Source organism: Mustela nivalis, assembly GCF_964662115.1.
Source record: "Mustela nivalis genome assembly, chromosome: 14".
Lineage (NCBI taxonomy): Eukaryota > Metazoa > Chordata > Mammalia > Carnivora > Mustelidae > Mustela > Mustela nivalis.
In genome coordinates, this window is record NC_139033.1 from 9,279,887 (window position 1) to 9,307,310 (window position 27,424).

A 27,424-nucleotide genomic window follows, 5' to 3' on the forward strand; every position below is an offset into this window, starting at 1 on the left:
TCTGTGGCCCACAGAGCCACGTGTGGACAATTCCGTGCACTTCCTCACGGCACCGGGGCCTCACTTGATAGCACGGGGTTGTGAAAACAGTACAGTAGAGGCAAAGATGGGACCGGCAAGCGAATTGAAGGTGTATATCTCAGTCCTCATTTGGACCCATCAGACTTGAGCCAGCTCTCTGAGTTCAGCTGTGACAAAACGGAAGAATGAAATGAACGCATCTGTATAACATGGGGTTGTGGGGAAGGAGGCACATGTCACATTCTGGCTGTAGGGCAAGGTGTAACCAGACAAATGCCCCATAAAATACAAGCTGCCCCCCAATTCTACGTACATACAGAACACGCACAGACCTCGTCGGGAAGCAAGTGTGTCCAATAAACTTCTGAGCTCTCCCTTGCTCCTCATGGCCTTAGAAGGAGGGGGCCAGAGAGGTCTGGACAATGCAGCCGCCCTCCCCATCTGACCTCGGCATCTGAAACCCAGGAGCAGCCGTAATCTAATCGGATGGTCGGAAAGACCTGCAAAGGGGAAGTCTCCAGTGTCTTTGGCTTTCACACACATATTCATCTGCGTCATGTGTGGAAGCAGAGGACGGCCCAGGCAGACGCTGTGCCGCTTGTCATAGCGATGGTCATCCGTGTTCATTCCTTCTCCCTCCCAAAGGCGGAATTCTATTACGAAGTTAATTATCATGTCAGTCATCTGTTAATTAACAGTCAGTTGGGCCTCAGGTGACGGCTCTATAACTTCATCGACTGGTTCTTCAAGATGACTGGTAATCCATGGTGAGCCAGGAGTGGAAATCTTTTTGGAAACGAAGGAGGGGTATGAGGAAGAGAGAAGAGTGGACGCCCAGGGGCCTGCTGGAACTCTTGCACTTGGGCTTGTGCTTTCTCCGCCTTCTTGTCCCCCACCCCCTACCCCACCTCACCCCAGTGATTTCTGCCTCTCTCCTTCAGGAGCGCTGCTGTCCATGGGATTTGGATTCGTGGAATACAGGAAGCCAGAGCAGGCCCAGAAGGCTCTCCGGCAGCTCCAGGTAAGGTGGGGATTTCAGCTGAGGTCCCCGGAGGCACTTGGCAGGTAGTGGAGGCGGTGTGGGGGGTCCCCACCTGTCAGTGCTCCCGAAATTGAGTGAGTGCAAAGAAGGGCACGTTTTCCTGGGCCCCTCACTTCCTCCAGTTCTCTAGGGAGGAGAGAACTGTGGCCCAAGAAAAATGAAGAACCCTCCTCAGCACTCTGTCATCACTGCCGTGTGTTTGTTAAGTCACAGCTCTGTGCCTGGTGCGGGGAAGCCTGGCAGAATGGAACTCTGAGTAAATAAACTGGACCAGATCATGAGAAGTGCTTGGATGGAAATGAAGCAGTCACTTGGATGGGCTGGGAGGGCTATTTTACACTGTGTGGTCAGGGGAGTCCACTCTCAGGAGGTGACAGTTGAGCTAATACCTAATTGACAAGAAGGAGTCAGCTGCATAAAGATCTGGGGGAAGCAGTCTGGCAGGGGCAGCATGTGCAAAGGGCCTGAGGCAGGGACTCTAAGATAGGAGTGAACTGAGTCTGTTTGAGAGGCAGAAAGAGGCCAGTGTGGCAGGAGGAAGTGTGGGGTGGGTGGTGCCTAGATCTGGATCTTGTAGGCATTTTAAGGACCATGGAATCCAGTGTAAGGCAGTGAGATTCCATCAGAGGGCTTGGAGCACACCGGCGAGGGGACTGGTTTATGCTTCCAGTCAGTCACTCGAGCTGCTGTGCAGAGAGTGGATCACTGAGTCATCCAGGTAGGAAAGGCTTTTGGCCTGGGCCGGGGTGGAGGCAGTGGGGACAAGGGATCTCAACTCCAAGCTGTTTGGACAGAGAGACTCTGCATCCTTTTCAGAGAAAAGAACAGTGCTTTCCTACAGGGTCCTCAGGAGGGGGAGTGGGAAAGGAGCTGAACTGGGGCCACAGGGAGTGGGACAGCCTGGAATTTGTGCCCCCCAGTGAGCCAGGCCTCTGCCCGGGACAGTGTCCTCAACGCTCTTCCCGCTGCCCCCCATCCCCAGGGCCTTCGGCGGAGGGGATAAGGAGGAGTGCCCCCCCACCCCCCACCATGTTCCTCTTTCTTTCTGTAGACCCACACGCTCCCCGCTGCCACCTGCCTTTCCCTCCTGCAGCCAGGGCACTCGTGATCGTTCCTCTAGATAGGCTTCTAGACCCAAGTCCATGGAAGGTCCTCCAGAGGCTCAGAGACCCTTTTAAGCCGTATTCAGGATGTTACATGTTCAGTTCTCTAAGAGGAGAGAACTGTGGCCCAAGAAAAAGGGAGGACATGGCCTGCCCGGCACGAGGTCCAGCAGTGGGAAAGTAAAATAGTAAAATAGAGCCCAGTTTACAAGCCAGGGCGCGGCAGGAGCCCACTACCCCCGGCTCTCCTCCCTGTGCGAGATGCACCTGGGCTGGGCCCATCCAGGGCCCCCCTCTCTGGCCCAGCAGAGCTTCCCCGGCAGGGGAATGGCCTCGGGGCTGTTCGAAATGTAGCCGGGCACTTGGCTGATATGATTGTTTTTGTAGAATTTTGATGACCTTGGCTTAAAGCAACTTCACCAAGGGCTGAGTTGGTTTGGAGTAGGAAGATGGGGGAGGGAGCCCCTTGGGGCCTCTGCTGCCTTTGAAAGGCTCTCTGGTCTCCACTGGGGCTCAGACTCACATGCCCTCGGTGATGGCGGGGCGGGGGAGCTGGGGGGAAACATAAGGGACAAAGAAGTAGGCATCACCCAGAGCAGAACCCCGGCACCTGGGGCCTGCCCGAAGGGGCACCCACTTATTGGCTTCGGCCCAGTTGCTGCCTCGTGGGGAGGCAGGTCGCAAGCATTACCAGGTCTCCGGAGTGTGATTTCTTGTTGCTTTTGAAGAGTCCCTGGAAGTCCAGCCTCGTTAGCACGTGCCACGTGCTACAGGCTTCTGTAAAACGCCACCCCGCACGCCTCCCGCGTTACGTTCTGTACCTCCCCATGCGCACATGTACACGCACGTTGCCTCCGAGAATTGTTTACGTGGAACTATGCGCAGTGTATTTTATGGGAGATTTAAGCGATTTTCGAGGGTGATTTTGTTAATTCGCCAGTTTTTGCCTTAAGGGACCCACGTGAGAGCCTAGCTTTCTTTGCAACTCCTCTGTGGGTTAGAAATTTTTTTTTTTTTTTCTTAAGCATCCAATCTAACCTGAACTCTCACTCTGCAAGCCAGACCAAAGGGGCTTCCTTTGCCTGCAGATGCTTATACACGATGGAAAATTCTGTGTCCCTCCAGTGGCATAAAGGTCAAGACCCACGCGTGGCTCGAGAGGACATTAGAAGGCTGGGTCTCCGTGACCAGCAGCTGCTGCCTGGGCTCGGCGTGAGCCATTTCCAGGAGAAGCTGTTCTCTGTCCTTGATTCCAGCTGGCCCCTCTGCCTGGGAACATCTTCCTTCTGGGATTTCCCTTCCCCTCCGCAGAAGCCCGCTCTGGTGAAGGACAGGGGGTGCGGGTGAGTATTTCTGGCAGGACAGAGTGACAGGCTGTGTTGTCCTTATCTCTTAGGGTCACGTCGTGGACGGCCACAAGCTGGAAGTGAGGATCTCGGAACGAGCCACCAAGTGAGTCTTCAATGCCCCATCTTTGCTTTGACCCTGGGCAGTCCCTTCTGCCTGGTGCTGGTGCCCCAGACCCTTGCCATGACCGCCCCGCCCCCCCGCCCCAGCCGGAACCCCTCACTGTGTGGGACTCTTCTTCATGAAGCTGGTGTCCCATTTGCCAGCTCCAAGGCCCGTTTCTGTGATGAACCGGAACCGTTCCCGTCTTTGAGTCAGTGCTTCACGCACATGTATTGTCACCAAAGGAGCAAGAGTAGGAAAGATAACCACGTCCTCCCACCAATGAGTTGCAAGTTGCTGGGGCTTTGGATGAACGAGAGATGCAAGAAAAACTTAGACATCAGCCTTTATGGGGCTTTCTCTCCTGGAGCTGGACGACAGAGCCCAGAGACAGCCTCTAGTTAATTCAAAAGAGATTCGGTAGGCATTAGAGATGGAGACAGACCAGTCTGCCCAGTGACCAGTTTCCTGAAGTACTGGGGTTTATTTCCTAAGAATTTGGTTTGTTCCTGCCCTCTACCCGCTAGTATGTCTAAATGAGCGGATCCCCCTGAAGTGCCTCTGACGGTCCTAGGGCCGGTTTGAGTTGTTTCTTTGGTAGTTTCCAGCAGGTTGTTTGTTGTGGTCATTGAGCCGATGAGCCGCCCGGGGCTGGCCTGGAGCCGCTGCTTTCTCTTCCCTCTCTGTTCTCAAAGCTGCTTGTGAACCCAGCCCCCAGGCCACCTCTGGTATCCTTCACCCAGCCCTGTCTGTGCCAAGGGAGTACCCTTTGGGAGAAGAAGGCCTGGTATGGGATGGGCTCCTGAGCTGTGAGGCAACAGTGGGACTCCAGGCATTCGGCCCCACAGCTGTGGGTTCTAGTCCCAGAGCCGCATGACCTTGGGTGGCTGACTTGGCCTGCGAAGTAAAACGCACCAGCTGGAGGTTGTGCATGAAGCGCCCGGCACATGCCAGGCCCATGAGCATTCCGCCAGCGGTGGATCTTTCCTTTCCATAGCCTGTCTGCAGGGAGTCAAGCTAAAGTCCCCTTGCGAGCTCTCATTGCCCAGCCAGTGCTGATCGAGTCATCTTTCTGTTCAACAGAACACCAGAGAGAACCTGCCATGTTCTGGATACTCTGCCCAGTTGCATGTTCTGGTTACTCTGCCCAGTTGCTGGGAATGGAGTTTCCTTGCGGTGCTCATGTACTAGGGCCATGTATTCGGCAGAACCTTCTGCAGTGGTGGCATTCCTCTCTGATGTTCTGCATCCATGATGTCCAATACGGCGACCGCTTGCTACATATGGCATTTGAGCACTTAAGGGGGTGGCAGTTCTATTTTCTGTTGCTGCATAACGGTATCCCAGGCCTAGCTTGAAGCAGCCAACATTTATTATCCTATGGTCTCTGCGGCTCAGGAACTCAGGAGCAGCTTAGCGGGGTACTTCCATCTCCCGGTCTCTCAAGGTTACTGTGAGGATGCCAGGGCTGCAGCCTCATCTGAAGGCCCCCGGGGACTAAAGGAGCCCCTTCCAAGATGGTGCCCTCACACGGCTGTTGGCGCAGCCTGTGTTCCTGTTTCCCACAGACTGATGGATCCAAGGGGCAGCAAGAAGGAGGCAACAGTCTCTTTGCCAACCTCGTCTCGGGGGTCACTGTTGGCGTCTGTCTTCCATTGGTCACACAGAGCCCAGGAGGGGACTCCCCAGGGGCATGAATACTGTGAAACAGGGCTCACAGGGGCCATCTTGGAGGCTGGCTTTTCCACAATGGAGGGGTTGAATTTCGAATTTTGTTTTCACTTGGATTTAACTGGCCACGTGTGGCTTGTGGCCACGATATTGGACAGCACAGCTCTAGAGGACAGACTGCAAAGGGAAACACAAGCAAATACATACGATGCGGTTAGGCGGTGGCGAGTGCCGGAAAGGAAGACACAGCCGGGGCGGGGGTGTGAGTCGCTGCTTTCGTGACGATCCTCAGGGAGCGCCTCCTTCGAGGAGGTGACGCGGAGCAGGCCCGACGGAAGCAGGTGGTAACAGTCGTCTTTATGACAACTTGCCGCCATTTACGGAAGTTTAACTCCTCGTGGGCACCGTGCAGAGTATTTGACAGGTCCTCAAACAGTATGACGAGGCCAGCCCTTTTGTTAAGGCCATTGTGCCGTTGAGGAAATGGAGGCCCAGAGAGGGCCTTGCCCTCTACGTTACTTGCCCAAGATCACTCAGATCCTGCGTGTCCGACTTGGCTTCCATAGCCCGATTATCAGCTTCTTGCTCACAGCCCTGCCCCGCTTTGATGCAGGAGTGCATGTGAGATGCGGACATGTTGGAGAGGACCCTGAGCCCCTGGATCAGTTTCCTCTCTAACCCGCAGCCCATGTCCCAGGCCAGAAACTCCTCTAGGGCTTTGGGATGATGCCCCTCGGGTGAGCGGTGGAAAGTCTCAGATAAGCCCTGTGGGCCACTTAGGGTCTTGCTGCATCCCGAAAGGACAGTGGAGACTGGATATGGTGTGGAACGGGCCTCACCCTCCTCAGGGTTCCTGTCTCCAGTCCCTGCTGGCCCCTGGGTCTCTCAGATGACGGGCAGGAGAGACCGAAAGGTGGGCAGGTGGCCTGACTGGTCCACGGCCGTTTTGAGAACATGGTCATGTCCCCCACGGGAGACCACTTCCCTCCCATTTCATCTCTGCCTTGTCCACAGCGACTCCTTGACTCCCTCACCTGCACAGAGAGGGAGGGCAGGGGAGTCTGTGGAGGGCAGCCTACACCCCGAATAACCCGAACCCTTTCCCCCGACTGTCCAGGCCAGCCCTGACATCCGCTCGCAAGAAACAAGTTCCCAGAAAGCAGACCACGTCCAAGATCCTGGTGCGCAACATCCCGTTCCAAGCTGACAGCCGGGAGATCCGTGAGCTCTTCAGGTGAGAAGCGCTGGTTCGGTCTGAGGCGCGGGGTGTGGGTGGGGAGGCCACAGGATCCTTGGAGGAGGTGGCCTTGCGGTCCTCTGATGGCTCAGCCAGAGGCCGGCCCGTGGTCTTTCAGAGGTCTTCTTTCGGCTGCCTCTGATATATCTGCCTCGAACTCACACACTGCTTTCCAGAGCAGTGCACAGAAAAATCTCGCAACAGCCAGGCCGCCTCCTCCGGAGGTGAGACAGAAAGAAAGGGAGGCTGATCTCCATCCGCACGCGTAGCAGGTCGGGGCGGGAGCCACGTGGCTGAAGCTCAGCTCTGCCCACGGTTCGCCTGAAGTTCTTCTCCTTCTTGGTATTTTCGAGTCACTTGGTGACTTTCATAGATATACCTTTGCTCAGACCTCACCCCCAGGGAGCTGGATTTTGTTGGTGGGGGGTGGGTGGGGGAGGGGACAGACATTGATATTTTGATCAGAGCTCCCCAGGGGTTCTGGTTCTACCAACCAGCCAGAGTTGAGCACCTCTGTCTACATTGCTACTTACGGAGAGGCCGTTTCGCATTAAGAATGAATCACCTGTATAAATCATGCCGTCTATCAGCAGACGCTAGCACAGGGTCAGAAATTCCAGGTTCTGGGACCTGGAAGAGCAGACTGGGGGAGTGCTGGCAGGTGGAAGGCCAGTCGTGATGCCCTGCAGAAAGGTGGGTGTAATCAGACCAGTTTTCCCACATTTCGAAAGAGAAACCAGCAGTCCAGATTTTGGAGGGAATAAGTTGGCAATTAATTTGTACAGGACAGTATCTGTGGCCAGATATAACCCAAGAGCCACCACTTTGCAACCCCCATGCTGAGACATTGCACGGTTGAGCATTGGAGATTAGTGAGGTAGCACCCAGAACCAAGCCCTGGATCGGACGTGTCTATGGAGGGCATCACAGGAAGAGGTTTGAAGCCAGGGCCCTCCCCAGGCAGGTGCTGGGTGGCACAGAGAGAGACCATTCAGCCCTCAGAATGTAATGGCAGTTGGAATTAGCCCCAACCAAACAGATTGTCGGGGGCCCCCCGGAACCCACAGCCTCCTGGTCTGCGGGATTGAGAGAGCTAGGTCTGCGTTAAAATCATCGGTCAGCATCTTATTCATTGGATTAACTTACCAAGGTCAGTTGTGGATGCAAACAAGAAATCCTGTATTTTGGGGACTAGAAAGACGTATCTTTGTATGCACTCTACCGCTGTGCACTCATTTGGTGTAAAGGGTAGGGAGCCGTTTGTGGGATTTGCTTCAGAACTCGCCATCCCTCTCGCCTCTGGGCCACACCGTCTGCCGGCGTGCCGTTCATTAACAGGCGTGGTTAGCGGGTGCTGGTGCAGACGTCATCCCTGCCGGCTCCTAGCAGCTGAGTCTTAGCTGTGATCCCGGGTCCCCTGCGGGGCAGCCACAGCCTGGTGAGATGGGGTCACAACCTGGGGGGACGTTTTCCATTTCCCCGCACCCAGGGAGACGAGTCAAGAGGAGTGCGCGAGCGAGGTCGTCACAGGAGAGCCCGTATCCTCAGCCCCACGCGCCTGCTTGTTTTAACATGCTTCTGCTTTTGAAAAGAGAGTCCAATTTAAGAACTGCCAGATCAAAACAGGATTGCTGCAAACAGCACGTGTTGATCAGGAAATAGTATCCCGCCGAAATGACAGTTTCACTTGTTTCCGCAGTGTATCTAGGATGACACTGATCCAGGGAAACAAAAGACCAAGACGGGAAGGAAAAGCGCTGTGTTTGATCTCTCGCTTTATATTTATTTTGAGAAGACAGGGAATTAGTGTCCACCCAACGTAATTACACGCGGAGTCTCTTCTCCCTGCCATTGTTGTGACGGTAGTTCCCGCCACCCCTTGGAAACGAACGGAAAACCGTCTTGGAGGGCTCACCTTGCTTTGTTGTGCACTCGGGCTAGGGGTGGAGGCAGCTTCCAGCAGCGGGCAGCAGGGGTCGCTGTGCGCCTTCTCAGCGGGGCTAAGCTTGTCCGAGAAACCACAGACCCGATTTCAGACAAAGCCAGTGGCCGGCAAAGGTCAGAGCCAGGGGAGGATTTGGGGATTGAAGGGAACCAGCCTGGTCCATTTCGCAGGCAGGTTTTGCGGGCTTGTCCTTGCAGCTGTTACCAGAATCCTAGCTCCCTCTGATGGAGCCCTCGCTCTGTGTTGGGCCCTGGCTGTGGATCTGCTGGTGCTGTGTCTTCTCCTTTAAGCTGTGCGGCCCTGCTTCGGCAGAGGGATGCTCATCCCTGTTCTGCAGCCGGAAGGATGCTGGAGACCTTGGGTACATGAAGTGTCCTGCCCAGGACGCACAGCTGAGCCAGGACTGGGAGTTCAGTGGTCTGTCCCAGAGCCATGGCTCGCAGTCACTCTTCTCTGAAGCCTGCTGTCCTTCTCCCGGGTCTGGAAGGACACTGCCCCTGAGATCATGTCAGTGGAACCACTGTCCTGTGAATGTATTGTTCCTACCAGCCATTGTGCTAGGTGTCAGGCATGTAGCTGTTTTAGGAGAGATGGGCTCCTTCCCTGAGGACTTCACTGTTTGTGGGAGCCCAGGGAGCAAAGCGACAGTGACAGTCAGACAGCAACACGCTCAGGGTGTGCAGGAGTGAGCGTAGAGCCATGGGACAGCATGGTCAAGAGCACCCACTGGGGGGTGGCAGTTGGCCCGCCCTCCCCCGCCTCCTGGGCCCTGCCTGTGAGCTGGGGCAGCAGCTTCCCACCAAGGCAGTGTTGGCCTGCGCCGTCCCTGGAGGCCAGCAGCCTGCAGTCAGGCCTGCCTGCACCACAGCGCAGCCCCTTGAACCCAGCCACAACACAGGCCGAGAGCTGCCACAGAGCCACGTCCCTGCAGGATTGTCACCTGGGACAGTCTGAGGCCCCCGCTGTAGAAAAGGCAGAGTAGACACAGCAGTGGATTAGACAGCGCTTCTCTTCTCTGCCACCGCCCCTCTGAGCCTCAGTTTCCCCTGGCACAAAGTAACAGTAGGAATGCTGCTGACGGTGCGTGCTGTCATTTACGGGGACAGCGAAGTCAAAATGTTAGTGTTTGTTATCATCCAGTAACATTTTCCAGCCCAACCTGTGCCGGGCACTGCTCTGCGTTAGTACAGGTCTGTTTTTCCCACAACAGGCCTGCGAAGCAGTGTTGCCTCCCTTTCCGAGGGAGGAAATTTGTTCCCCAGCCCAGATTCCCGCCCCGGGGCCTTCCGCCCACTGGCTGGCACCCAGCTCCCACGCCCCATGACTGCCGCAGGGATTCTGCATGCCGAACGTTTCATACGGGGCTTGCCGTGGGGCCGGTGGTTGATAAACATTAGCTGTGGTTATCGAACAGCACAAAACCGGTGGCGCCGGACTTAGAACCTTGGACAGCCTGACGGCAGTGCAGAGCCTCAACGGTCCTCTGGGCCATTTTCTTAGTGTTTTTTCTCCTTTTCTAAGTATGTCCCTCCTGCCCTGTGATCCTTTCTGGTTCTGGGCTGGAGAGAGTCAGTACGGGGGGACACAGGTCTCTCCACCCAAGAAAGGAAACGCAGAAGACAAACGGGGATTCTCTAGAGTGTGCAGGTGTGTGCAGGAGTGTGCATGTGTTCCGGGAGCAGACTCCTCACCCCATAGCTGGAGCAGGGGTGGAAACGGCCCCCTGGCTCCCAGTGCTGTGTGCACAGTCTTAAGCCAGTATCCGTTCCAAGAGAAGGGGGAATCAGCTTCCCTTCCTGTCTGGGTTTGTTCTGGGGTAAGTAGGCGTGTGTGCGAACCTGTGGATCTGCGGGGTGCTTTGCTCACTCCAAGGGAAAGCCTGGATTTGGAGGTCCCTGGCACAGAGGATGGTTCAGAGAACAGCCCCACAGATGGGACCTAAGTGTGTACCCCACCTAAAGCTTGTGGCCCCCGCCCCTGTCCTTACGCACAAACTCAAGTAGAGAGCATTTGATGGACAGGACTTGTTCCACCCGAGTTGCAAGGGCTGAGCCCTGACTGCACAGACGCCGTGGAAGGGGATGGCTCAGCTTTCAGCTCTCAGGAGCTGTTGGACAGAGACTGACCACGTCCCACGTGTGAGAGAGCTGCTTGCACCTCTCCTGGAGGAGGAACCCAGGGCGCAGAGAGGTACAGGGGTGTATCCCATGGGCAGCCTTGGTTTGGGCTGCTCGGCTCCTGAAAGGCAGTGATCCTGCAGGAAGGAGTTTCTGCCAGCAGGGTGGGCTTTGAGTGCTCGTGACCAAGCGGCCCCCGACACCGCCATGCTGGCTTCAGTGCTCTGGGGTCGCTGTCCTAAAATTCTTACCGTCCGGACAAGAGGCCCTAAGTTTTCGTTTCACACTGGACCCTGCAAATGGCGAGCCAGTCCTGCCTGCAGGCCACTGGAATGGTGCCTGGTTCGTGCCCACTGGAACTAATGATTTAAAATACGCCTTCAGCACGTCTCAGCCTGCCCTGGTCTCTCAAACTCCCGGCTCCCCTCACAGCCCCTCTTGGAGATCTGTCCCTACGGTTTAGTGTCCCTGAGCCACCCCAGCCCCCCAGACAATAATCTCAGCCACTGTGGATGCTGCTCTGTCCACAGGCACACAAAGGGTGCTTGATAAATGTTGGCTAAGCACATAATATGCTCTGCACAGCCTTGCTTATGGAAACAGGATGTGTGAGGCACAGAGAGGTTAGGGCGTTTGCCCAGGGCCACACAGCTCTGCAGGCGCACCACCCAGTCTCCCTCTCTGGAGACCTGCCCAGCTCCGTGCAACTCTCCATAAGGGTCAGGGGAGTTAGGTGGGAGCTTTTCGCAGAAATGCTGCCTCAGGGGGCTAGGGCAGTGACTGTGGGCTACAGATGGGGAGAGCTTTCATATCTTTCATCCGGTCTTCTGATCCTTTTTTTTTTTTTTTGGTTATTCCGTTCCTCAGAGGTGTGAACCACCTGCTAGGGGTGTGAATGGGTGAGCTCCCAACAGGTGTCTAGAGGCCTTAATTACACAGCTTGCATCTCCTGTCCCCAGTGCACCTGTTGTGCCTGCTTCGTGGACAATGTCCGTTGTCCCCGGCCTCTCTCCTCCTCATTTCCTCTCACAGTGACCGTGACCGTGGAGGGAAGGCCAAGGATAGCCTGCCTGCCAAGTTCCCCTCACACGCTCCCCACCTTGTTCCCTCGCCCAGGTACGGGGTTACCGCCTGATTAACTCCTAGGTGTCACCTGTGCTTTTCCAAAAGCTAAGAGCCCTGGCATCTGCTCTCTGTGGAGGCCTGGGACTGACGCGGCCACTTCCTGCTCGCCAGCCTCCATAGGGGAGAAGCTGCACTGCGCAGCCTTCCTCCGGCAGCCCAGAAGGGCCACTGGAGAAGGGGTGTTGGTGGAGGGGAGAGAAACCCCTCGGCCACGTTCTACAAGGTGGGGGATAAGGAGGCTGCCCCTGCTCGCATAGGTCATCCCCATACATGTGCCCCTACCAGGGGCCCCCAGATGGAGGCCACCACACCCCTCACGTGGGGCCACCATCATTCATGCCAGTGCCGGTGCTGGCTGCTCCCCCACCGCAGCCACAGAGTTGAGTAGCTGTGTCTGAGACCAGCTGACCCACAGGCACATTACACACGGACGGTCTGGCCCTTTATGGGGTATGTTTGTTGATCCCTGGACTAAGTTAAACGTAGGGCTCCAGCAGAGCGGGGGCATGCCCTTCGGGTTTTTGGCAGTGTCTTCTAGATGAATTACCTAGATATCGTAATGTTTTTGTCCCTTTTTATAAAACATACAGACCTTACAGGTGAAACTGTCGCCCCGTTGGCCCCCGTTGAGCTGAGAAGTGAGGCCCCACTCCAAGTTTCCGTGTTCACCTCTGCAGGCGCCTTCCCCCACCCTGACCCGTTTTCACATCGGGGACGTCCCTTCTCGTGCTTTGCTAAGGACTTTGTTGTTAAAGATCCTCTTTAAGAGCAGTTTCAGGTTCATGGCACGATTGAGAGGAAGGTGTGCAGTGTCCGTACCCCCTTCCCCCCGTACACAGCCTCCCCGCTACCTGCCTTCCCCACCAGCGTGGGACTCTGGTTCCATTCAGCGAACCTGCACCGATCCATCGTTGTCCCCCAGAGTCTGCATTGGGCATGAGGCTGCGTTCTTGGGCATTCGGACAAATGTGTAATGACGCGTACCTATCGTGATCGTATCCTCGGAAGTGTTTTTTGCCACCCCGGAAGTCCTCCGAGCTCTGCCCACGCATCCCTCCCTCCCACTCTGCAGAGTTTGTAAAGGACGGTATGAATGCCCGCATTCGTTCTCCACTGAGCTGGGGGCAGCAGTCGGTGCATTCAGGGCCCCCCCCCAAACACAGTATGACCCCACCTTACCCCGATCACATCTGCAAAGACCTGATTTCCAGTACGATCCTGTGCGTAAGCTGTGCTGGGCATGAATTTGGGGGACACATCTCACCCAGTACTGGAGGTCTTAGAGGGGCAGTTGGGGAGGCTTCTCGGAGGAGGGGACATTCTCGTGGGGACCTGAGGGTATGAAGGAGTGAGCTGCCTCCAGGTGGGGGGAGCTGTGGCAGGTGCCACGCCCAGAAGTGGGAAAGAGCTTGGCCCCTGAGGGGGATGGGCAGGGGGAGGAGCATCGGGCAGCCCTGCCATGAGATGAGTGGGCAGGGCACAGTCTCGTGGGCCACGAGGAAGGCTTGGGCTGGTTTTTCAGCTTGTTATTCAGGCATGACTAGCACCCAGCTCAAGAAAGAATTGTCCCAGCCCACTCTCTGTCTGGGGCCTGTTCCCATCACTGCCCCCCACCCACTCCCTGCCCTCCCACCCTTACCCCGACTTCTGAACACCTGTGTTGGCATGGCCTGTTTTTGTTCTTTGACATTGGCATCACACCGTTATCTACTTTCTGGAGTCTGGCGTCTCTGCTCAACATTTTCGGTTGTAAGATTCTTCTGGGTTGTTAGTTGTCATCGCGATCTGTTCATCCTCGGGGCCGTGGAGTGTAGTACAGAACGCTCCTGTGAATATTCTTGCCTTTGTCTTTTGGTGACCTCGTGCACGCACCTCTGTAGGTGTCCCTGTAAGACTAGAATTGCTGGGTCACTGAGTGTGCATATTGCAACTTTAGGAAATATCCCACACGGGCTTCCAAAGATACTGTCAGTTTGTACCTCCCCATGGGTCTGGGGGTTCCAGCTGCCCTCGGTCCTCACCGACACTTGGTATTGTCTGTCTTTTGTGGCCATTCTGGCGTGTATGTAACGGCATCATCACGTTGTCGTTTTAATTTGCACTTAAGGAAATCAATTGTTTTGTCATATCCTTATGAGCATGTGTTGAGAGACTTGTGGAATGCCTGTTCAAGTCATCTGCCCATTTTAAAAAAAAAAAAATGGGATTGGCTGTTTTTTTTTTCTTTATTATTTTTCTAATTACTTTCTGTATAATCCTACGTGTTCTGGATTCAAGTCCTGTGGTTGATATAAGGTAGCAGTCCCTCCCTCTCCCATTCTGTGAGTATTTTAATGGTGTCCTATCAGTGGTGTCCTTTGATGAACCGACGGCTCTTAATCTTAACATTTGTCACTTTTCCCCTTCGTAGTTCGCTTCATAGTTGCCTTCAGGCCTTTTGTGTCCTATTTAAGTCATCCCTGCCTCCTCCAAGCTCACGAACATAGTCTCCTATTTTCCTGGAAAAGCTTTGACCTTTCACATTTGGGTGTGCAGTACCTCTGGAATTGATTTTTGTATATGGTGTGAGGTAGAGATCGAGGGACTTCCCAACTCCCCCCGCCACCTGCGATGGATAGTCGATTGGCCCGACATCATTTATTGCGAAGGCCATTCTTTCCCCTCTGCTCCGCGGTATTGATTTTGTCATAAATCAGGTGACTGTGTATGTGAGGGTCTGCTTCTGGACTCTCTAATCTGTTCCTTGGGTCTATTTGTCTATCCTGGTGCCAATACACGCCGTCTTAATTACTGTGGCTTTGTAAGAGCTTGATATCTGGTGTCTTTGTTCTTCTCCAAGATTGCCTTGACCATTCTCGGCCCTTTGCACTTCAGGCCTTTGTGTTTTATTCTATAGCCACGAGAGGTTCCGAGCGGAGGGAGTGGTGGGTGACTTCATTTTTAAAAGAGCTTGAGAGAAGAGGGTCCGAGCGGGCGTGCAGAGATCTGCAAGGCGGTTTTTTCTGCAGCCACCTGGACCCAAGGGACTGTGGTTTGGACCAGGTGTGGGCGGTGGGAAATGGGTGCTGGGTCGGTCTGCGGGTGCGATTGCTGGCTGCTGTTGATGGATGGTTTTCGTGGGTCTCCTGCAACAGAGACAGGAATGGAGGATGACTATAGGAGTGTGGGGTTCCTGGTGACTGGCTGGGAGATGTGCCACATTCGGGGTGGGGGTTGCAGAGTGTAGCACTAGGGAGGCGTCAACCCCGCCTGGCGTGCCCCGCACTTCCTCCCCTATGATGCTCACTCGTAACCACCAGCCACGGTGGTGGTGCAGAAAGTTGTGCTTCCCATTCACTCTGTGCATGAGCACATGCGTGTGCAAGGGGTACCCTCAAGCCTTCCTTCCAGGAGCAGCTCTGGCTCATCCACGGATGTCGGCCACCGCGTCAGCATTGCTGTACCCACGTCCCTACTCGGCAGTGTTCTCTGCCGCGCGAGGGAGGCACCGCTCCTTGCTGGAGGGCCCCGCCAGGGCCTGGAGCTCTCTCACGCTCGTGATTTCACTCATTCCTCCCCGAGAGCAGCCTCAGGAGCTAAGCACACAAGGCAGATGGCCGCCTGGCCATAAAACCCCAAGCAAGTTGCAAAGTTGGATTCACACTCCCCATCGCTCCCTTTCGGTGCAGGCTCTCACATTGCACATTCCAGGGACAGAGATGTGCCTTTTTAACCCTTTCCTGGACCCATGTATTAAGTTCTTTCCACATGCCTGTCCTTGGCAGTTGTCACTCTTGAGATTTTCTGTGTCCCTGCTGCTTATGAAGGCCACTCTGCAAATACTTGGCATGTGCTGCCCGTGAGCTGAACCCTGTGCCCTTCAGAGAGCTGGCCCTGCCCTCAGGATCACTACCTTCAGAAAGAGGATGAAAGTTACAAGGCCATAACTCAGACATGCCAAGGAATCAGTTCTTCCTCGAAGGGAATGTCCCAAGGACAGAATGGAGCAGTCCTTGCAGGACATCTTTTTAGTTGGAAAGAAGATCTGGCGTTCTGAATGAACCCCAGCATTCACATTAGCCAGCTGTGGGAAGCAACGCAACAGAATCACCTGGTCCAAATCCCAGATGCCCCACCCCCGCAGCCTGGCTGCCCCTCGGATCCAGCTGGGCCCATTTGGTTTGGGCAGTTGTGGGGGGGTGGGTGGGGCACGGACTTGGCTCCATCAGGCTGAAGACCCAAGGCTGGCCAGCCTACAGAGGCAAGCCCTAGAGGAGACTGCTGGTCCTCAGAGCAGATGCCACCCGGAGTCGGCCCAAGTGAAAACACACACCCGCTGGAATGGCTAGGATAAAAAAACGGGAGGAGTACAGACCACCGCTGAGGACGCGGAGACACTGGACCCATTCACCCATTGCCAGTGGGAATGTGAAATCGTACAGTGACTCAGGAAGAGCACAAGCACTTTCTTCCAAACTACACACGCACTCATTTGGTGCCCCAGCATTTCCGCTCATGTGTGTTGATGCCAGAGGAATGGAGAGTGAAGTTCATGTAAAGACCTGTCAAAATATCCAGAATAAAAGGCTCTAGGATTAATAGTTACTTGTGGATCAGAAACTGGGGTGGGGAGGCAATTGCTAAAGAACTTGGGGTTTCTTTCTAAGCTGATGAAAATTTTCTGTAGTCCTGGTGATGACTCACAACTCTTGACTATACTAGAAACCACCGAGTCATACACCGCAAATAGTTGGATCTCGCGGCGTGTGAATTGCATCTCACTGAAGCTCCTACAGGAGGAAGCAAGAGAGGGAGGGAGGTAGGGAGGAACTTGTATACAGATGCCCATAGCAGCTTTATTCATTGTGCCAAAACCCAGAAACTACCCAAATGTCCTTCAGCAGGCGAGTGGCTAAATGAGCCGTGATTCGTCCAGGACACAGAACACTACGAAGCAATAAAAAGGGACAAAACGTCGGTACACCCAGCAACCTGTGTGAAATCTCTGACCCATTTTTGCCGGGTAGGAAAAGCAAATCTCCAAAGGGTAGACACTGTGTGATTCCATTCATGTAACATTCTTCAAATGGCAGATTAGAGGGATGGGGAGCATTATTTGGGGATCAGTTAGGCGGAGGGAAAGAAAGGGTGGTGGTGTCTGTGAAATGGGAGCACGGGCGATCCCCGCGGTGTGCATTGTGTATCTTGACTGGTCACAAGTCTACACGTGGTAAAATTGCATAGAACTAGTACGTATACTCAAATGTGTGCACATAAAACCGGTGAGATCTGATTAAGGTCAGCGATTGCATTAATGCCAATTTTCTGGTTATGATATCATAGTGTTATAAGATGTTACCACAGGGTAGACTAGGTAAGGGGTGTGAAGACCTCCCTACTTCTTCCAGCAGCTTGTGAATCTATAATTATTTCAGAATGAAAAGTTTTTTAAAAAGCAAATATCCAAATTCATAAAGGATTATAAAAGGCCATACCCTGTAGTAATGAGTTGCCTGTCACCAAGGGCAAGCAAGTGAAGACCAAGGCAACTCTCTGTTAAGCGTGCGATAAAGGAATTTCTGGTGGAGTAAGAAGCCAGGCTCACTCCCTTCAAGACACTTGCACCCGCCATATTGTCAGCATTAGTATCCCGGGACTGGGGGGGTGGTCAGAGAATGGAGAGTCCTTTGGCCTTTGGTCGGAAGGATATCAGCATTCAACAGACACACAGTTGATAGCCAAGTGAGGAGGGGGTGGGAATGAGGAAGAGAAATTACCCCAACTTTTATATGCTGTATAAGCAGTATATACTTTATCACTTAAATCTAGGCTGATTGAACCCAGGGAAATGAAGAGACTGGCCTCATATGTGTATTTGATGCATGAACTTCGCATTATAGGGAACACAGAAGAATATTAAGCGTCCATTGTTTGCAGTGCAAGGAAACAGCCATTCTGTGTGGCTCCTGCCTTCTCAAAGAGCTCAGAAACCAGCCCATGACTTCCTTAGGTTGTGGATCTCTGTCCCTCCAGACACTGGGCCCGGCAGGCCGGGCACAAAGCCACATTTCTCAGAGTGTGCCCTTCACCATTTAAGATCCCCAGGAGCACAGCCCCGAGGCGTTTAATGGGGATGTGCGCTGGGTGAGACTCTCTTCATTCACGAGGTCCGCTTTGCAGAAAATCTGTTTCAGACCCTTTGCTTCCCCTTTTTTAATTATCCTGCTCTCTGCCCACTGGTATATCCACCAGGGGATGGTCAGAGGCTGTAAAAGTTACTGCTGTTCAAACCAGGAGAAAGCAACCCTTGCTCGGATGAGATACCTGGGTTACCCGACGTCCCCTTTCTCGTGTTGTCCTTGTGCCGTGGTCATCATAAGTCTGCTGTCCGCTTGGAAAAGAGCCAGGGTGATTTTCCAAGTGAGCAGAACACTGGCCAGGGAGTCAAGAAATCTGAATTCTGGCCCAGCTCTGCCTTGCACCCTTGAGGTCACCTTGTGCAATTGCGTGACTTCTCCAGAGTCTCTATTTGTTGAATGAGTCAGTGAAGGGGTCAGGCGAGGCCAGCCAGGGGCCGACAGCTTCCTCCTTACAAGCCGACACAAAGCTGTTGGTCATGGCTGCCCGGTGTCCTGGGTCAGTGGACAGCCAAGCTGTCTGGGCTCTGCAGGAAACAGCATTGCAATTGATTAGTGATGTCTGCCGTGGATGTGGGTGCAGCCTCTGTGATAGGCAAGCAACTACAGGGAGTCACCTAAGAACAGGGGGTGCATCGACTGACCGTGGCTGGAGCTTTTGTGTTTCTGTCTGCCACACTGGCTGCTAGAGGCGGTCTGCCGGGGCCCATGGGGAAGCCTACTTTTGTTTTCCTCTTGTTGTTCTTTTCCTTTGCGATTCCATAGATGTGGTCCTGGGTCGCAGCTGACAATTTCTTTCCCTTCGCGCCTTGCCTGATTCCAGGGAGGTGACAAAGGCCCAGACGGTGGGACGGGGCACCCTGGGGAGAGCATGCAGGTCCCTGGGGGGAGGGGGGCCATCGTGCGCCCTGATTCCTTCCCCACAGCCTGCGCTAGCCTTGCTTTCACACCTCCTCTCTCCCCATTCCATTCAGGGCCTTTTCAGTTACAAGGTCTCCGTGCTTTGTCTGGGCTTGCCAGGAGAGCGGCCGGCAGTGGGCTCTTTGTTGCAGCTGATAATTGTGCTCTGTGTCTCCAGCATCCTGGGTGCTGAAAGGCAGCAGGAGCCCCGGGATATCTTGGGAGGCTTCCGAGCAGGAGCAGCTTCTGCCTGCTCACGTGACTCGGAGCCTCCCGTGGAAAAGGGAGGTCTCGACACACTGCTTTTTAGTTAAGAAATAACCCGCCGGTTTAGCAAATATTTACTGAGCATCTCTAATGAGCCAGGGACCGTGCCAGGTGCTGGGTTACAGAAACAAACGTGAACTCCAGAAGGGAAAGGGACTGTTTTGGTTTAGGGGGGAAGTGGTTGCTCGGCTCAAACCATTAAAAACCAGGTCTTCCGCACCACTGGTCTGGGGACATCCCTAGGACTCCATCCAGGTCTATCTCTGGAGAAGGGGGAGGTTAACAGCAGTGTGTGGTTTGCTGTGAGGACAAGGTCTTGGTGAGGCCCCTGGCCTTTCTCTGGCCCCCTTGCGGCGGTCCTGTGTGGTGCTGAGGGCTCCCAGAGCACCCGAGTCTGTCCACTGAGAGCTGGGGTCCCGCCACCCAGCGTGGAGCTCTTTGGAAAGATATCTTGCCTTCCTGTCCTCCCCCAGGCCGCTCTAGAGTGAGGGGGAAGGTCTCTAAAAGGGTTTTCTTTCTTTTTTTTTTTTAATATTTTTATTTATTTGATAGAGAGATCACAAGTAGGCAGAGAAGCAGGCAGAGAGAGAGGAGGAAACAGGCTCCCTGCTGAGCAGACAGCCGGATGCGGGGCTGGATCCCAGGACCCTGGGAGCATGACCTGAGCTGAAGGCAGAGACTTTAACCCACTGAGCCACCCAGGTGCCCCTGAAAGGGTTTTCTGTTTAAAGGGACAGTCTGTAAAGTCACAGACCATGGCAGTGTTTCTTTTTTTTTTTTTTTAATTTATTTGACAGAGAGATCAAAGTACGCAGAGAGGCAGGCAGAGAGAGAGGGGGAAAGCAGGCTCGTTGCTGAGCAGAGAGCCCGATGTGGGGCTCGATCCCAGGATCTTGGGATCATGACCTGAGCCGAAGGCAGAGACTTTAACCCACTGAGCCACCCAGGTGCCCCCATGGCAGTGTTTCTTAACACCATCCCAGTTCTTGAGCAATGTACAAAGAGCCCTTTGGAAGAAAAACAAAATTCTTGGGGCCCTTCCCCCACAGCAGTGATGGGAATGTTTGTATCATTATCTTACTTAACCATGTACAGACATACCACGCAGAATAAACCGACAACTTATGCTTATGGTTCTCTTAAGACTATAAAACCAAAACATGTTTTCAAATTAAATACAAACAGAATTTAAAATCAATAAAATTCAAATGAACAACATTATTTTAGTGTGATGGATGATTCTGTTTTACGGGAACTGAAGTCAGAATGCGGGTTTTGGTATTAGAAAGATGTAGCCTGGGGTCCAGATTTATAATCTGCTTTATGCCTTGACGTCAGTGGCTCCTAATGCACAGAGTGCCTGTGTGCATAAGTGTGTGCGCGCAGAACGGGAATACCGACTCGAAGGCTCTACCTGCCAGCTCAGCAGAATCAGACCTCTGGCTTATCTAAACGCAGCCTGTCATCCAACCCCCCTCTTAGCATGGTGTCCCTTAGTGGTTCAGCACAGCTGTCCTGATCACTTAAAAATAAAAGTTAGTTAGCATTGTAGTGTTTTCTGGAAATTATCAATAAGTGGATAACCAGTTACTTTCAGAACTGAGAACAGGAAAGTGTTTCATTGTCCACTCTGGCTAATCACTCTCTTGTTGCAAAACAGAACGCACACAGACAGGTTCCACACAGCAGTGTCCACTGTCACCCTGAGACAGATCCTGGCTCCTCCGGCCCAGGTCTTTGGGAGTCATAGTGCCCGCACCACTGGGTCCCAAGTCTCTTTAAGCACCGTTCTAATACATATGCATGTATGTATATTAACAGATTGTCTAAATGCAAACCAAACATTTTTAAATTACCCTGCAAAGTCACTAAGCCTCCCCCTAACCCTGCCTTTACCCTCACATACACATATATGCCCAAATCTATCAGAGAGGCAGCAGGCCTTGTTTTGAGACACTCCATTCTATTAAGTAGGCTCTGATAAGAGCATGATTTTTCTGTCCACAATCCTTATTGGGTCCACTTAGACCTCTAGATCTTTTTCTCTGCCAAGCCTACTTGTGGTTTGAGATCAGTACCACCAGTTTTTATGTAGTGTATACCATTGGAGTTGATCGTTTTGCCACTTGCTTACCAAGGTTAAGTGAAGCTTTGGGAGTTCTTCTGCATGTCCTACCAGTCTGAATTTGCTGGGGAAAGGAAGTGGGAGTCAAATCAAGAGGCTGCTCCATGAAGGGGCTGTTACAGCTGAAGGCTTTGTGCTAAATCTAACACCAACTGTTAGCTTAATGATTTAGAGCATCAGCATCAGCATCAGTAGTCTGTGAGAGTGGCACTCTCTAGAATTGTGTAGTATTCAACCTGTGCCACCTAACAGGGCTGCCCTGGTTGTCCATCAGATCCACATCAGTGTTCAAATGTTGGCTCCTCCTTTATCGGCTATAGGACTTGGATAAGTCACTTAGGTGCCTTCAGTCTCAATATTTGCCTCTGTAAGAGGGGGACCATAGTACATACATGTCAGGGTCATTGGAAAGATTCAATGAGCTAATGAAAATAACGCAGTTAGCCCAGTACTTGGTTCCCAAACTGTGCACCGAGGCACCTTGGGGTGCCTCTTTGAACTCACAGGGACACTGTGGGCTATTTTAGATTTTTGAGGAAAATGTAGCGACAGCTTTCAGAGATGGTGCCAGCTACTACTGTGAAGTTGTCGCCGTGAGGTTAGACTGTGGAGTCGTCATAAGCAGACTGCTAGATATTCCTTTTGGCCTAGAAATGCCATGGGAAAAGAACCGAGACACCAAGAGCACTATGCATGAACCACAGGAGTTTGGGGGCCTGTGGCCTAGCATTCGGTGCAAGCCAGAACGGTTGTGCGGGCCTCAGGGCCTCAGAATTCTATTTTGCTTCAACTCTTCCTACATTTCACTGTAGGGCCCAGGATTGGTATCCAGGGTTAGTAGGCTGTTCCTCTGGCCTCCCCCTACTCTTCACCTCTGCCCGCTTATAAAGTGCAATTCAAAACATTGATTTCCCAGCTCCGATTTTGGAAAACCCCAGGCTGCCTGCAGTCCTCTCAAAGGGGTGTCACGAAGCGTCCAAAACATAAAAGTCGTAGAAGAAAATTAATTCACTTGCATGTCCATGCCTCGCAGTGTTCCTGGCAAGGTCCAGTGGCTGCAGTCTGGACCCAGGAGTCGAAGGGAGGGAGAGGGGAGGTGGCTCCTCCGAGTCAAGGGCCAGACCCTGGCTGCACAGCCCGGTTTCTACAGAGGATGGCCATGGCCTTGACTCCCCTAAGCCTTTGAAGTCCACAGGGCCTCCCCTGATCTCAGTAGCATCCTGTGGGCGGTGGGGAGGGGGCTGCCGCATCTGGAGAAGCAGGCTCGCCCACAAACCTTTGCACCAGGGCAAGCCACAGAGCACGTATGCCCACCCGGGGCCCAGGGATTTCCGGTTCCAGTAGGTTGGGATCGTTTTAACTCCGCTCCTCCTTCCAGCCCCCCTCTGGCCAGCAGGTGAATGGGGGTGCTCTTTAACCTCCAGGTATTAAGTTAGACTTTGTAAGAATGCCACCACGGGGCCATCTCTGACCTGCAGAAAGAGTGCTTTTACTTCGTTCATCCTCGTGGTGATCGTTCACCCGTCACGGGACCGTACCATGCCATGGTCACGTGCTCTCACCCTCTCTTGCTCGCTCTCTCTTTGTCTGTACGTGTGTGGCTTATTTTACTTAGGTATGGTTGACACATTCATACGGTTTTCTGTGTTTAAAAATTATTAACATTTACTTTCACAGTTGATACAGGAACATGTTGTCCTTGTTGTGAGACCCTTTCGTCGACGGCCGCCCCTGGTCAGGGCTACCCTCCTCCCCAAAGTCATTTCCTGTTACCCATTTGAGAACTGTCCTTCCAGAGCCTTCCTCTGCATTTCATACATCAGTGAACCTGTGAACAACGTAGGCAGTTGTGTCATGTGCATTTAGACAAAAATGGTGTCGTGTTTTACGTATCATGAGGCTTCCCCCCCCCTCATCGGGAAGATATCTTGGTGATCTTTCTGGCTTAGTCTGTGTAGCTCTACTGGGCTCTTCTGAACGCCCCACGTTATCTCTTCCCTCCAAGGGAATCTTGCAGCCCATTTTACAGATGAGGAAAGTGGAGCGCAGAGCAGGGCAAAAGTCACAGAGTGGGCAAATGGCCAGGCTGCTTCTGACCCCCAGCCCAGACTGGCTTCTCCCACCAGCCGGCCTTGCCCCACTCCCGAAGCCCCAGCAGCCTGCTGTGTCCTTTTCAGACTCATGTGTAGCTCCTTCCAACCCAACCAGACCTGAGGGATGGGGCTTTCTGGCAGACCCACCATTCGGGTTAATGGAGAGTTACCATTGATACCATGGATGGCCAATTTCCAAGGAATTAGAATAGAATAAAATATACTTAACATTGGAACTTGGTGGAGTGTAATTGAATCTTTGACGATCCAGAAGGCAATTCAGGGCCTGCAGGGCCTCGGGTCATCATTACAAATATTAGTCATCACCATGCGCGCTGGGCAGGAGCCTCAGTTCATGGGGCTTCCTGGCTGCTGGCCTAAGTGGCTCTCATTGTGCACGGCCTCCCCTGTGATGCGCCTTGTCCTCCGGCCAGAAGAGCCGGCTTGGGGAAGGGAGCAGCTCTCGTCCAGGATCCAGAAGCCCAGGGCCATCTGTGGGTGGGTGGCCGTCCCACGTGAGCCTCTTATGATGCACTTTCAGCCAGAGCCTGGGCTCCGTGGTCAGACAACACCAGCTTTGAGTGCCAGCGCAGACCCTCCCTCGCCAGAGGGAGCAGGTGCACAGTGCCCTCCCTTCTCAGGAAGAGGCAGCTCTGATTGCCAAAGGGACTTCCGGGTCTCAGCACCTTCTCCAGGAATCTGTAAAGTTGCCTTCTATTTGTTTTTCTCAATTTGCAAGTAGATTCCTCACCTACTTCCAGAAGGATCAAGACCTCCGTTTACTGATTGCAGAAATTTCAGAAAAACATCACTTGGAAGAAAATTATATTACGACTCCAAGACTGAGGAGTACTTCAGTAAAGGGGCACTGAACTTAAGTCTGAGCTCCCTAGCAACCAGAGCAAGAAGGGGAAAAAGCATGAGTGCCTGCTAATTCTGCATCTACCACCCAGCCCCTTTAAGAGACAGCACTCCCCTGGAGGGTTCCCACAGTCTGGCAGGCTGAATTTAAGCCTCCTGTTCTCAAGCTAGAGAGAGCGTACTCTCTGAATTCCACTGCATAAAGCTGCAAGATTAATAGGGATCTTCCTCCCAGTAATATTGTCCCCAGTAATACAGGGAAAAAAAATCTTTTTGTGTTTTTGCACTGACACAACCCTGTTGTGCAGTAGAATGCAAAGTTTACATGAAACGTTAAAATAACCATAAGACAACCGTGAGGTATACTCACTGAGTCTGTAGAAGTGGGTATTTATTCTCGTCTGTCTTAGCGGGTATGGTGCATTGCTGGAAAGTTTTGAGAACTTTTGACATAAGTACTAAGTAGAGAGAAGGATGTGGCAGTGGAGGTTGGAGGAGGCAACTCTGGGTTCTACAAGGGGAAGGTGCCAGCCGGCAGTGCCATGCTCTGCTCCGTGCACGGGCCTGTGCTACGAGAGGGTGGTGCGTTTCTCTAGCACCTTCTTCAACAACGGAACTAGGCCCAGGGTGGTAGCCGCTGAGCTCTTGAAACACGATTTGCACAATAGAGGAACCAAATTTCAGTGTTATGTGATTCAACCGCAAATAGCAAAATAAGCATTTTTTCTCTTTTCAGTTGAAATAGTCGCACGTGGCCGCGGCCGCCGTGTTGGACAGCACGGTAGGAAAGTGGTCCTACTCTTTGATGGGGCCGTTGCCTTTCTAGATCTTTATCCTAAAGAAATAATTGGAAATTTCAACAAACTTCCCGCATGCAGGGGATCATCCATGAAGGGTCTCTTATGACAGCAAAAAATTGGAAACACTATTAATAATCAACGACCGGAAGGGGTGTGTTTAGTAAATTATGGGTAGAATACCAGAAAGGCACCAACAGGGTTTAGAAAGAATGTCACTCGGGGGAGTTGCTTTTGATCCAGCAATTTGGTGAAGGAAGCCAAGAGTCAGAATAGTCTGGCATATGATTTTTGAGTAAACACATGTAGAAAAAAAAAAAAAGGAAGGAAATGCACCAAAGGAACCGTCATTGTTGGTGAGCTCACTGGCACTTCCTGTTCCCTCCTCTGTGTTGCCGTGCGTCTGACTGATGGTCTACACTGAGTATGGAGATCACTGTAGATTCAGAAGGAAAAGTGTTTCTCCAAAGTAGGATAATGGCCCGTTGCTCTACCAGAGCTGCCAGGGAAGGAGGGCGTGGAGGAAGCTTCTTGAAATACTCTGGGTCAGACTCAAGGCCCAGCGCGCATCCTGGGCAGCCGGCTCAGCGTTCTCTTTCCTCATCTCTGTTCAGAATGGACTCCGAAGCCAGCCCCCTTGAAACCCTGATTGCACTCAACGAAGCCAGGACAGTACGGCTCTCGTGGGTTTGCCCAGCACTTCCTGGGACTTCAAAACTCTTCCGTAGCCAGGGGTCCTTTGAGTCTTTCCGCTCTCAGAGAGTCGAAGTTTTACTCTGAAAATTCTTCTGTCCGATTACAAGGAAGAACCTCGTTGCGGAGACTCTGGGAAATGGAGCCGAGGCAGGTGCTCGGCACCCCGTGTCCCCACCACGCACCGCCGTGCCCATGACGGGCGCCTCCCCACATCCTCCTCCTCTGACGCCTCTGCAGCAGGCCGGGATGAATATCACCATTTCACAGATGAGGAGATAGAGGGTCAGAGAGGTTAAGTGCCTCGCCTGAGGTCTCATAGCTGGTTAAGTGGCAGAACCGAGACCCGAGCCTGAGTTCCAGTCTGTGTTCTCTCCCCGGCTCCGTAGGTGAGGTTGGCCGTAACCCCCAGATGGGCTTCTCACCTATTCATGGGATGCTGAGAGCCTCTTGTCCTTCCGAGTGTAGCACTTAAAAGCCTTCTATAATGGCTCGGCTCACAGAGTAACTTACACCGGGCTGATCCTTTCTTTATGGGAGTTTACAATTTAAAGTAGGCACGGGCGCCCAGACGGCGTTACACAGGCAGCACATTGTCACACACAAACAGCGTAAGCTAAGTGTTTATCCGACACACGGACGGAGGAATAAAGGCTTTCTGCAGGGAAATGAGTGCGAAGAAAGAGAGAGGCATGTGGAAGAGGCTTTAATCCCGGCAGCATGATTGCACTTCCCCGGGACAATTAGACTCTGCCTACCTTGAATTTAAATCAAGTCCCTTTAACGGCTCGTTCGCAAAAGAGCTTTTTTACCACCCCTGCCTGAGCCTTCACCTCCAGCGTCTCTCAACGTAGCCAAGCTCAACCCAGAACAGTTTAGAAAAGAAAAGCCGGTGGGTTCTTAAGGGCCTCTAAACTTCCTGGAGTACAGCGGTGTTCTGGAATTTTCGGAGGCATGCCGCATCCTTGAGAAAATGGGTGTCAAAGCTTCTGCCTCCCCTCCTGCCTGGACAGCCCGGCCCTGGCCGGTGTGCTCAGACCGGGCCTTGACAAGCAGGGAGAGAGGCGAAACGAGGAGCCGAGACCCCGGCCATGGGGAAGGAAGGTTCAGAGCTGCCTGCCTCTGCTCCTCGGAGCCCCTGCAACCCTGGGAAACACAGAGAAGTGCTGACCACACGCTCTGTACTCCCTGGGGCTTATTTGTGCTTTTCTTTTTAGTTGTGCTAATGTTGACTTCCCCGTGGGAGAAACAGCCCAAGTCTTAGGGAAAGAATTGGCTTGGTGAATAAAAACAGAACAACAACCCAGCAGCCGGGTCAGGGATGGGCGCTGTGCAGCCTGGGCGGGAATCCATGGTTCCTCTCTCTCTCTCTCTCTCTCTCTCTCTCTCTCTCTGGCTGGGGCTCCCGAGGCAGCCTCCCCAGCTTGGTGGACAGACTCCCCCCTCCTGGGTGTTTCTGCTCCGAGACTCCCATCAGCATGTCCGGTTGTGTCTTGGACTGTGCGCAGACCTGAACAGGGAATCGGGAGCAGGGAGGGTGTTGGATTTCGGGCCTGTTCTGGAGTCCCGTGGGACCCCTGTATGGGGAACAGAACGGGCTCAGTTGTCCACATCTAGTGGGTTCAGTGGATTGTTGTACCCCATCCCTGAAGCGTCCTCGAGCACGCCCCGCCACGCCGGGGTTGGGGGGTAGAGGGTGCTCGGTGTGTCCCCATTCACGGAGAGCCGCTCATTTGTATCTCATTTTCGAGTTATTATCGAGCTGCCGGTTGTGAGGCCGTTTTGACAGCAGCTGTCGGCAAGGTGCAAGCGGCTGCCATCACCTCCCATTGGCTGAAGACACCTAAGGCAGCGCCTGGATA

At 53.2% G+C, this 27,424-nt stretch overlaps 1 protein-coding gene across 1 annotated transcript in view; it reads left to right on the forward strand.

The window, feature by feature from the left end:
- RBM19 (RNA binding motif protein 19) overlaps positions 1–27,424 on the forward strand; it is a 120,039-nt gene that overhangs the window by 35,481 nt on the left and 57,134 nt on the right. Inside the window, exons 19-21 of the mRNA XM_082698907.1 lie at positions 963–1,042; positions 3,563–3,618; positions 6,404–6,520. Coding sequence (XP_082555033.1) covers positions 963–1,042; positions 3,563–3,618; positions 6,404–6,520 — 253 coding nt within the window. The remainder of the gene's footprint in view (positions 1–962; positions 1,043–3,562; positions 3,619–6,403; positions 6,521–27,424) is intronic.